The following is an 11,269-nucleotide window of genomic DNA, read 5'->3' as shown; positions in this document are numbered from 1 at the left end:
ATGGAAAACATGAGGTATTTTCAGCGTTTATTCTACAGACAACTTAATCGGTGGCATAATATAGATTTACACATCTTCTGCAGAAGTGGTGGCCACATTGGTGATGACACAGCAGTGCCAAACATTTTAATTTGCTTCTGAGACCATACACTCGTTGGCCACTTTATTAGATACAGAGCATTATGAGAAGAGTTGGTTCTAATGTTTTGGGCACCCCTATTCAAAAAGAATGAAAGGAGGGGGACCTTGTGGATCAGGGGTAGAGCATTTGGTTGGGATGCAGAAGGCCATGGGTTTGAATACCAAGGAGGACTTGGTGCCAGTCCCAAGCCCGTATAAAGTGAATGAATGAGGGAGCCAAAACATGAGAAATTTCTGACAGTTTCAACTTTAAAACTGATAACATTGAAATTATAACATTGTAAAATCAGAATTCATGTCAGAGCTGCTGTATTGATTGAATTAGATTGTACAGTTGTACCTATAAGTAGCCAGTGAGTGTACAAATAAAACTAACAGTAAACTGAAGCCACTGTAAAACAGGACCTACAGTTGACACTGTATGCACAAAATATGCAATCAGCACAAAAACAAATTAGTCTTAGCAAAATTATGTCATCAGTCATATCAAATTATATGACATTATACTACCAAATACACTAAAGGAATCCATTTAAGAAGCAAATGTGAAGCAAATGTGTCACATGATTTAAAATAAGTAGCTGGACATTTTTTGAACATGCAGAGAAAACAAAACACATTGACATTTTGGGAAATGGGCTTATTTGTTTTCTAAAGGACAGTTAATCCATAACTGTCCCAGTTTTAAGGTGGTTTATTTGTTAATAACAGTACAGAAAGTGTTTGCAGCCAGGACATGTTTAATTGTATGAAAGAGGCTGCAATAGATACAGCCGAAGTCTCGCTAATAATGTCTCTATGCTGCCAGGTGACTTTGCAACTGGTGGTCGTGTGTATTCAGTGTATCCGCTTAGTGTCTACAATGTAGGCTTCAAGCGGAGGCTTCTGGAAGCGCAGAAAACCTGTCCTCCTCGTAGAGCAAGAACCAAATGAAGAACAGAGCCACCCTGGATTTTATAGTCTGCTGCTGTTTTTTCATCATTCCTGAGAACAAAGGAAAGGCATGCAAGTTAGAAAATGTTATTTGTTACTGTGATACTCAAAACAATTATAATGATATCACCTATTATGTCATACTTGCACATAAATTAAGTATTTAGTATTTTCAACAGCACAAAATATTAATAAGGAGAAGAGATATAATTTTCTTATTGTCAGCAAATCCTATAAAGAAACCAAAGCTACAATATGTTGGTTGGTCATGAACATGACCAAGCAGGAAAAAAAGGTGGGTGATGTTGATTTTGGTAATTTAAGTTAGATAATAATTGCTTGGTGTATTCCTACTGTACGTTACGCAGTCAAATGATGTGCCTTTTGCCATTTGAGGTAGTGTGGTGAGATGTATAATTTGTTATACATCTTTTTTAATATTTGTCTTGTGTATTTTATTATAGTTTACATATCACTATCTTTATTCCATATTTTTTATATTTCACCTCACTGCAAGGCAAATTTCCACTGAGTAAAATAAAGTTAATGTTTAGTTGAAGCTGAATATTATGAATTTGCTACCTCTTTGGCATGTTTATTCCTGTTAGGTAGGAAGTATATAGTTTAATTTCAATACAGACCCAACTATTTTCTAAAAAAAGTTTAGTAGTATTTATCAAGTATTAATCAAATCATAGTAGATGTATGCATTTGTTGGGGACCATTTTGATACACATTTGATGTACTGGTAAGCATTCAAAGCAGAACCTGATGCTGACTATGGTGTCCCTGTTGGCATCTAGAGCAAATTTGTGGCTCATTGGAGTGAAACTAATACTAGGGGATTAATAATAAAACATTTGCGATTCCTACACAGCTCATAAAATATCGTCCACTAAACCAACCCTTAAATTAAATCTTAAAGTCAACACTTCTTGACTTTGTGAAAAAACAGAAAGCACTTCTCAGCCGTGATAGTTTTGGACATTTGACTAGATTTGTTGGCAGTGAGACAAATATAGAGCATATCCCCTGGGTTAAAAAGTCTATCTTGTATCAGCCTACATCTGTTTTCCACTGTAGATCAACCTCTGCTGTTGAGGAGGGATCCCCTCCTTCTCCTCCACCCTTTCTTTAATCCGCTCCACCTGGATGGAAAACGATGCAAAACATATTGTTTAATGACACATACTGAATGACATGTTTCTGTAAGAACACTGCACAAGTGTGGAGATAAATATAAAGGTAAACCTTATCTGTGGGCTCTATGTCAATCTCTATCTCCTTCCCAGTAAGCGTCTGTGATAAAGTTATAAAATATAGTTAGAAAATTACAGTGGATCCGTAACTCAGAAACAACAATGATTGATATATTGTTGACTATATATCGCGCTTATACTCGCTTTAACTTACCTTAACTTTAATCAGCATCTTTGCTTTTTCAAGGAACTGGAGGTGAATCAGCAGTACGAGTACGTGCAAAATTGATAAATACTTAGACGACCCCCGGATGAAAAATAATGTTTAACGTTAGTATACGGTAAAATAAGTTGATATTTCTTCCTTTCTAAAAATTCAATGAGCGTTTCCTGTGTGTTTCGGTAAAGCCCTACGCCTCTTTGTTTGTATAAAAGCGGTTCCGCTTCAACCTTTTCTCGGCTTTATTTTCGGTAACAAAAGAAAATCTGATTTTGCCCTAAAATAATAGCTACATCACACCAGCACTGGCGGTGAGCTTTATCCCAACAAAGTGAAAGTAAAGTATGTTTACTAAATCCCAAAAATGCATAGAACAATATTTACGACATCGGCGCAAAGACCCGTAAAGCGAGACTCGCATTTGTAGTTTTTACGTGCGTACACTCTTGAAGCTTTTCAAGAACTACAAAACGACTGTCAGTTTGTGTCCACCCTTAAAATCTTCCCGCACACAGAGTAGTAAAGGAAACAGTGGCAAAGAAGAAAATATACATTTTAAAGGTAACTTCTTTCTTTTGATAAATCTACAATATAACTCGTTCGTTGACGCATTAGTGACGTTAGTTTATACTCATGTAAATGCTGTGTTAAACAATTGGATTTAATTTAGACACTATCTTCCGGTCTAACCTTGAATTTTGACGAAGAGACAAAGCTCCTCTTTTTTGACATGGTCTAGTTAGTGTGAAGATCCTTAGCTTTTTCAGCAGCGTATGAGCATTTGGTACAGCTGGCAAGTAAACTAAGCCTTATTACATTACTATGAAGTAGTACTTACAGTTCTGGGTAATGCTGAGTCGTATTTTGAAGGCGAGACGGATGTTTGTTGGCTTTCTTTAAGGCCATATATCATGCCTGATTGTAGTTACTGATATTTTGTAACACCAAGTTTGTGTATGACTTCATTAACTGGAGGACAGACGTGCAAAAATGAGAACAGACAAATAAAACAAAGATACTGAACAATGATCTCCCCCTCTTTCAGGAAGACTTACCCCTGGAAGAACGGCTTCATTTTTTTTTTTTTTTTTACATTTTTCTTCCACACTTCCTGTACACCATTTTTTTCCAACATGCCCCGCATCGAAAATGACATCAAGCTGGACTTCAAAGATGTGCTCCTTCGTCCAAAGCGAAGCACATTAAAGTCTCGGAGTGAGGTTGGTATACGGCTGTATTTTTTCCTATATGAAACCCTACTGACCTAAATATAGATGTTTCCATTTTCTCAGGGTAGCTCAGAAATTCTGACACTATATGCTGGTAAGCTGCATTTTCGCCTGGGCATTTTGTCACTAAAGGATAAAAATGTATATACACTCATTAACATTTATCATGCTGGCAAGATAATTAAAGCACTTATCCTATAAAGCACTTATCTATACAACCCAGATTCCAGCCGCCCTGTGACTAGTAACAGATAAATCATGAGGATCATTTTAAATCACTAAAATATGTATTTTTACAGTTTGTTGACCAAAGGATCTGTTATTTTGGTTGTTTGATTCAGGTGGACCTGATGAGGAGCTTCACCTTCAGGAACTCTAAGGGCAACTACAGAGGGATCCCCATTGTCGCTGCTAACATGGACACTGTGGGGACCTTCGAGATGGCTCTGGCTTTGCACCAGGTACCACTGTAATACATGGGTTCTGTATAAAGCATTTATTATTTCACAAAGAACCACACACCAGACTTATAGTGTTTGAATTTATTTTAATGTTAGGCATACTTTTTTCTTGTACAAAGGTTAACTTGTCAGTTCTTTGTTTTGAAGAGGGCAAAGTGACAAAAGTAGTCCAAACAAAACTAAATTTATTCTAAGCTGTGATCAACATAATAATAGTAATCCTCATATAATAATAATATATAATAATCCATATACAGCAGCCTAATAAATAAGGACAAGCCTCAGTTCCTTCATCTTTCTTATCATGGTTGTATGTCTCTGCAAACTAGTGAAGTTGGATTTTAGATGCATGTGTCCTGCAAGCCATTCATGAGAAATTGTGTTCACACGAATTGAAAGAATGTGGGAACACAGTGACCTTAACCCTTGACCAACACTCGAGGCCATGTGGACATCTGTGACAAATTTGCATCCTTGAGATCTTGCATTGACAAGAATGAACAGACATACCATTATAGACAAAAAACCCAAAAATGGCTGTCGCCGGCTCAGAGGCACAGCAAGAAGTGATCAAATCTTTCTGATCCTGGTTCTCAAATGCCAGAACTTAACTCTCGGTGGCTTATATGTGCCATCGTCCTTTATATGCTTGTAATAACATTGAGAAATACAAACTACTATTTGTTAATTCAGAGGCCTGTTGTCATTTTAAACCACAAAAACATAAGATAAACATCACAGAAAAAAAGATTCAACAGCACACACAACAATATCATTATTCATTTACATATTCCCAGTTACATAGGTTTAATTCTGTGTCGGTGTCCTTGTTGCTGTAGATCTCTGCATGAATATCTTTATTAATGTGTTTTGTTTTTTCTCTTCCACTAGTTTTCTCTCTTCACCACAATTCACAAGCATTACAGCGTGGATGACTGGTTGGAGTTTGCAGCAAAGCATCCTGAATGTCTTGAGGTACTCAAAGGGTTGTTTACTATGTAGTTACTTATATCCAAGGAGTTTATTAATGATGGTATTTGTTGTAACACAGCACTCTCTCTACTTTATCTTCCAGAGCTTAGCAGTCAGCACAGGCACTGGTGATGGGGATTTTGATAGGATTTCAGCTATCTTGGCAGCGGTGCCAAAGCTACAGTACATCTGTGTAGACGTGGCAAATGGCTACTCAGAACACTTTGTTCACTTTGTCAAAGACGTCAGGGAGAAGTTCCCCTCGCAGACTATAATGGTCAGTGGGTCTCTTTTTAAAGTCTTTACTACAATGTAGGGCTGAAAAGGGAAGTGAAGAATCACTGGGCAACATTTCTTGGAAAAGTATTAATTGCTTTTTTTCCTTATATTTATTTTGCTCAGGCAGGAAATGTGGTGACAGGAGAAATGGTAGAAGAGCTGATCCTGGCTGGTGCTGACATCATCAAAGTAGGCATTGGACCAGGTGATTACAGTAAAACTGCTATTCACATATTGCTAAATCAACATAATATATTACCAGTTTATATACTGGACTTTGAATTTTTACACTAAACCCCAAATTAAGCCCTTAATTAATCATGACAACATTAATATGTAAATGCATCTTCCCATGTATAAGAGTTTATACTTAAGGAATGTTTTTAAAAATAAGTACACCTTGGTTGGAATATATTTGGACATGCATGCTCTTTCCTCTTTGAAAATCCAGGATTGCAGACTAACAATACTTATGAGTCACGTCTTAACTGTGCGTCTTCCTCCACAGGCTCTGTGTGTACCACCCGCAAGAAGACAGGGGTGGGATATCCCCAACTTAGTGCTGTGATTGAATGTGCAGATGCAGCCCATGGCCTGGGTGGCCACATCATCTCTGTGAGTGACTCTCTTCTACAAAAACCCAGTGATGTATATAGGATTTCTACAGTTTTTCATTTGTGAAACAGTCCAATATTCCAAAACGCACTTGTTTGCTTTCTTGTTCAGGTAGAGGTGACTGATGCCACTTTTATGTCTGTGCTAACATCTTTGACAGTAACAAATCTTGGAATCCAATAGCACCTCTAAAACCCACAATGTGTGCTTCTTTGCGAGGTTATGTGCGTGGCTATTTCCTGACTTTTCACAGTGACTTACCAGAGTCTTGGTTTCAGGAGAGGCTCCAGGAAATGTATGATATGAATGTGTTGTTTCCAGTTTTTATGTTAGTCTTTAGTAGCCTGCCACTGCCTCCAGCTTTATATTTGCCAATGGTAAAAAGACTTTGTACACTCCGCTACTTCCTTCAATTCTATTTGCTTTTCTCTTCCAAAGATCAGTGGTTAGACATGTATTTTGCCCTGAGAATTTGTAAACTTGTCTTTTGCTCCAGGCTGTACACACACAGCCATGACAAACACTCATAACATGGTGTTTTGTTTTGTCCTTTCCCTTTTCTTCTCTTTCATGCAGGATGGGGGATGCACTTGCCCAGGAGACGTCTCAAAGGCTTTTGGTTAGTTTTGGATTTGATTCCAACCTTAGTAAGAATTCTGTCTGTTACATCGACTCCTGACCATTTCTTTGGCTGTTTAGGTGCAGGAGCAGACTTTGTGATGCTGGGTGGTATGCTTGCTGGCCACTCAGAAAGCGGGGGTGAGATTATTGAGAAAAATGGCAAGAAATACAAACTGTTTTATGGAATGAGCTCCGATACAGCGATGAAGAAACATGCAGGAGGTGTGGCTGAGTACAGGTCAGAGTCACAGTAATTTCAGTATATGAGACAGTAAATGCATTAATTCAATCATTTTGTCTTAGTGTTCGTGGATATTTACCTGTTAGTATCATTCACTAATGAGAATCTGCACAAACAATTGCTGTGGACATTGCATATTATGTTTATTCTGTCTCCTCCACTGTTTTTTCCTCCAGGGCATCTGAGGGAAAGACAGTGGAAGTTCTTTACAAAGGTCCAGTGGACGAGACAATACGAGACATCTTAGGTGGGGTTCGCTCCACCTGCACCTATGTTGGGGCAGCCAAGCTGAAGGAGCTGAGCCGCAGAACCACTTTCATCAGGGTCACCCAGCAGCTCAACACTGTCTTTGGCACTGACAGCTGAAGGTCCAGCTCAACTGAAGGATAAATGCAACGCTGTCTATCTGACCCCCAGATGCTGTTTGTACACTGACCATTTGTAAACACCTATTAATTAATAGCTAAATATATTAATATTAATAGCATATTAATAGCTAAATGCTGTCCATTTTATCTTTGTTTTACCCTTTTTGACATAACTGAGGTCCTTCATGTATTTCAAACACTTTAGTTCATTAAGCAGACGGCTGCTGAGTCCCTTTAGAAGTCTGTTATTTCATACAAGCCACCAAGCATTTTAGAGGCCAGTTTGTCTATACCTCTTTGCAAGTCTGCCGTCTTATCATTCCAGTGCAAGGTCCTTCCTTAGTTTTTCAGCAGTTTTTAAATGAATACAATTCAGTGGCTGTTTATAAACAGTACCTTGTCGAACTTTAAGATTTGCACTGAATTACATTGGTTTTTAGCATCCATCGTATATATATATATAGTGTTATTTCATAAACGTTTTGTGTGTGTGTGTGTGTTATGTTATTTGGACCAATGTCTGCTGTAAGTTAGTGGTCTGAGAGGACAGTATATCCTGGTGAAGTACTGATTTCATACAAAAATTAGTTGGGGTTTTTTCAGTGATAGTCAAATGATTTTATGATTCATCGTAGCCTTAAAAGTAAGTAGTCATTACTTCGAATTATTCTTGAAAAGCTTTCATTATCAGTATTTGGTATAAACTCACAGTCTGTAGTTGCTTATATTAAGTTGTATTTATTTTTATTATTGTTTGCCACATAGATGTGACAATGATTGTCAGATAAATTGAAAATGCAACTTATTTTTAATTCACTTTACATTTTCTCATTCAATAAAGACATTCCACATCTCTAACATTTTAACCATTTTTATTATTGATATATATCATTAAGAGGTGGTCCTAAAGTTTTGGCAACCCAGTTTAATATGGGAATTTCTAACCTTGTAAAAACTTGATTGTTAGATTGTACAGGTGTACCTTAAGAAATGGCCAGCAAGTTTACAAGACCTATGTGAGCAGGTCATCAAGGCCCCCGGCCCTGCTTGTATTCCAACTATCCTTACCCTACTCACTGCTGATTACCTGGATCCGGTGTGTTCAGTCAATCAAAAGCTAAAAGATAATGGTTTGCAGTTATATAGCGCTTTTTCCTAAAGCACTTAATACTGCTTCTCATTCACCTATATGTACTCACAATCACACACCAAAGGGGAAGCTAATTTGCAGCAATGGCACATTCACCACCAGCAGATGGAGACAAAGACTTTCGAATGAAAGAAAAAAAGACATTCAGGTGCAGATATTACATTACATATTTATACAATGTGTGTTTTGTATACCACAAACAGTCACACGATAAGCTTTTAATTAATATTTTAACTAGTACCATTACGTACACGTGACATCAACTTAACGGATTTATGCCTATGACAGAGAAATAAGGTAATATGAATTATTTGTAGCAACACGCAATTGCTTTTCTGTAATGTTTAGCAATGATCTGATCGGTTCCATACATTACAGAAGTTCACAAATCATCTCTGTGATGCACCGGCTTCCAATAATTTCTCCACAGGAACAATTAGTCCTGCGAGAGTATTGGCAGAATCCAGAGCTATATCTATTTGTTTCTTTTCCCACATTGGCACTTCCATTGCTGCTGGGGCCAAATTGAATCACTCTGGGCATTTTCTTTTCCCAGTCGGACAAAGGGGGCGAGGTCCCACTTATTAAGGCTGATATTAACTGTGAGTATTTCCTCTCTCTGGTACTGTCCAGTTCTTCTGAAGAAGGACACGGAGGAGTCAACAAAGTTCCAAAAGACTTCTATCAGTTCAGGTCATGCCACAGTCTCATTTCCCTGCTTACATGCAATTCTTTTAGAGGAAACTCTACACTGTTTCTTTGTTTGGGGAATGCCATGTCCCTCTGAATCAGTTGATGCCTCAGAACCATCATCATACTCTGTAGTAAGACAGCTGAGTTGGTTATCTTCCCAGCACAGACCGTACACAGGTCCATCCTTCAAGTTCTTTGCAGATTCTTTGTTACATTTGTTACATTTGTTACATACAGCCACCTCTGAGAGTTAGGAATTGGTTTGGTACTGGAGATTAGAAGTGTGGCAGAGCATTCCCCCATCCAACTACTGTAGAAAACTTTCCTGTAGTCTTTGGACAGTGACATGCCTGGGCCAAAGATCTGGGGGTCAAAGATCAAATTTGAACCAGTAGTAAGGGGCTTCTGGTGATTTTCAGGATCAACCAGAGTCAACAAGGATCCCCACAGCTGGTCTGCCTGCTTTACCATTTTTTCACCATTTCTTCTGATATCCTGAACCAGTTTGTCACGATCGCTCCCAGGCTCTAACCCTCTTCTCAGATCCACAGCCTTGGCATTCTCCACATCCTGGTTCACCTGAGAATACATCTGCAGGAACCTAAAGGTGTCCTTCTCTTTCTGTGCTGCTTGTATGCTGTTCTGACTGGTTTTGATTGCCACCATACGAGCAGAGACTGAACTTTGGACACTGGTCAGGGAAAGGTCTTGCAGGTTAGTCACAGACTCAATAAGATGCATACTGGAGCATCCCAGCTTCTCTCTTTCCCTTTTCTCCCACTTTTCAAGACTCACATTCTTATCATTGGTTTTCACCAGTAAGGCCTGCTTCTCAGTGTTGAGCTTCTCCATGAGCTCTTTGTGGGCTGTAGAGAAGGTCTTCATTTTGTGAAGGCGTTGCTGGTCCTCAATGGCACAGGATACACACACACAGGTCATATCATCCAAGCAGTAGTACTCCAGGACTTTGCCATGTTGGTGGCATTTAGTAGTCCCACATAAAGCCATAGGTTCCGTCAGATTATGAGTCTGTAGTAACACAGGAGTAGTCAGATGGGCCTCCAGGTGCTTGACACACATGGAGATCTCACATTTCATGCAGGTCTCACAGAGAATAATGTCTTGATTTGTGTTTATATTGTCAGACATGTTTTCAAAAAAAGTAGGTCCTGATTTGATAATTCAGTCCTTGAGATTCTCCTTGGTGATCTGTTTGACAGAAATCTTGAAATTAAATCAAATTTTGCTGCATTTAGTTGCTCGCTACATTTGCACTATGCAACGGTTTCAATTTCTGTACAGGAAGTCCTTGAGGTGGAGTCAGTAACTGATTGGCATCTCTCGCTGCGTGTTGGTACAGTGGTTCGGTGACATGCGTTATTACATTAAGAGAGGAAAGCCGCGCTGGATGACGAACGAGCAGCACAGCCAGGCGCTGGCTAACGTCAAGTACCGACAGTGTCTCAAGGCACTGCAAAAGGTTTAACCTGTCAAAGACATTGGAAACACAACCTAGAGGATGGTTCTTGAATGTAGTGAAAACGCTGATGAGAATTGAAGAATGAAAATGCATCCTGAGTACAAATATTGTGCACTATTTTCTACAAAACGGAATTAAGACTTCACATTAAGAAAAGATACCTCAGAAGCAGTTTTGTAACATGTGAATACAGCCTTTTATTGGGTTCATAGTTTAGCCTCTGTTACAGTCCTGTCCCCATGTTTAGTTGTCTAGCTTTATTTGCTGTTTTTGGCTTTTATTTTGTTGCTCCTCCTGTGTGTCTGTTTGGTGTCTTTCCCGTCCTCGTTTTGTCCTGATTTGTTTAACCTGTTCCCGTTCTTTTATACCGTGCTCTCCCCACTGTTCTCTGCCAGTTTGTTGTATGTGTGTAGGTACTCTGTTTGTTTGTATCCTGCATCCTGCATGCTGCACGCTGCACGCTGCATTCCGTATCCTGCCCGATCCCCGTCTGGACTCTTTCACGGTTTTGGTCTGTGGTTTTGGTTCTCCTTTGTTACGTTTTGCATTAGTTTATCCTCCCCCTGTTTGTTTCATCATGCTCCCTGTTACTCCGGTTAATTTCCTTCTGCCTCTAGTTTAGTTTGGTCATGTTTTATTCCTGTCTGTCTATACCTGTTTATTTCTG

The 11,269-nt window shown here is 38.9% G+C and overlaps 3 protein-coding genes across 5 annotated transcripts; 1 reads left to right on the top strand and 2 right to left on the bottom strand.

The window, feature by feature from the left end:
- Positions 1-14: 14 nt before the first annotated feature.
- On the bottom strand, positions 15-3,555 carry nedd8 (NEDD8 ubiquitin like modifier). Of its 2 annotated transcripts, none has more exons than XM_067522745.1 (4): positions 3,332-3,555; positions 2,326-2,373; positions 2,140-2,222; positions 15-1,125 (listed from the first exon to the last, which is right to left on the bottom strand). In XM_067522745.1, the coding sequence occupies exons 1-4, from the start codon at positions 3,404-3,406 to the stop codon at positions 999-1,001; spliced, it is 333 nt and encodes a 110-aa protein (XP_067378846.1). In that variant the 5' UTR covers positions 3,407-3,555; the 3' UTR covers positions 15-998. The 2 variants fall into 2 exon arrangements, with proteins under 2 accessions (XP_067378846.1, XP_067378847.1); XM_067522746.1 differs by lacking the exon at positions 3,332-3,555 and adding an exon at positions 2,488-2,857.
- On the top strand, positions 3,158-8,137 carry gmpr2 (guanosine monophosphate reductase 2). Of its 2 annotated transcripts, XM_067522740.1 has the most exons (10): positions 3,158-3,286; positions 3,539-3,713; positions 4,064-4,183; positions 5,075-5,158; positions 5,259-5,432; positions 5,558-5,639; positions 5,943-6,049; positions 6,626-6,668; positions 6,749-6,908; positions 7,088-8,137. In XM_067522740.1, exons 1-10 carry the CDS (start codon positions 3,267-3,269, stop codon positions 7,275-7,277), a joined length of 1,155 nt encoding a protein of 384 aa, XP_067378841.1. In that variant the 5' UTR covers positions 3,158-3,266; the 3' UTR covers positions 7,278-8,137. The 2 variants fall into 2 exon arrangements, with proteins under 2 accessions (XP_067378841.1, XP_067378842.1); XM_067522741.1 differs by lacking the exon at positions 3,158-3,286 and having other exon boundaries at positions 3,581-3,713.
- Positions 8,138-8,210: 73 nt separating this feature from the next.
- si:dkey-183c6.9 (E3 ubiquitin-protein ligase TRIM15) lies at positions 8,211-10,430 on the bottom strand. Its single transcript, XM_067522739.1, is given in 2 exon segments — positions 8,211-9,338; positions 9,341-10,430. Coding segments are annotated over 2 exon segments (1,365 nt in total). The 5' UTR covers positions 10,272-10,430; the 3' UTR covers positions 8,211-8,904.
- Positions 10,431-11,269: the final 839 nt, after the last annotated feature.

The sequence above is a fragment of the Channa argus genome, chromosome 12, assembly GCF_033026475.1.
Source record: "Channa argus isolate prfri chromosome 12, Channa argus male v1.0, whole genome shotgun sequence".
Classification (NCBI taxonomy): Eukaryota; Metazoa; Chordata; class Actinopteri; order Anabantiformes; family Channidae; genus Channa; species Channa argus.
Note: the sequence above shows the minus strand (reverse complement) of the source record. Positions and strands in the feature narration are given on the sequence as shown.

Excerpts from the sequence above, each read along its gene's own strand:
- gmpr2 (XM_067522740.1), top strand. The coding sequence starts at position 3,267 with ATGAGCATTTGGTACAGCTG. Across the intron at positions 3,287-3,538 it reads ATGAGCATTTGGTACAGCTG|GAAGACTTACCCCTGGAAGA; the intron begins GCAAGTAAACTA and ends CCCCTCTTTCAG. Across the intron at positions 5,640-5,942 it reads CAAAGTAGGCATTGGACCAG|GCTCTGTGTGTACCACCCGC; the intron begins GTGATTACAGTA and ends CTTCCTCCACAG.
- nedd8 (XM_067522745.1), bottom strand. The coding sequence starts at position 3,406 with ATGATATATGGCCTTAAAGAAAGCCAACAAACATCCGTCTCGCCTTCA. Across the intron at positions 2,374-3,331 it reads ACTCAGCATTACCCAGAACT|ACGCTTACTGGGAAGGAGAT; the intron begins GTAAGTACTACT and ends ACTTTATCACAG. Across the intron at positions 2,223-2,325 it reads ACATAGAGCCCACAGATAAG|GTGGAGCGGATTAAAGAAAG; the intron begins GTTTACCTTTAT and ends TTTTCCATCCAG.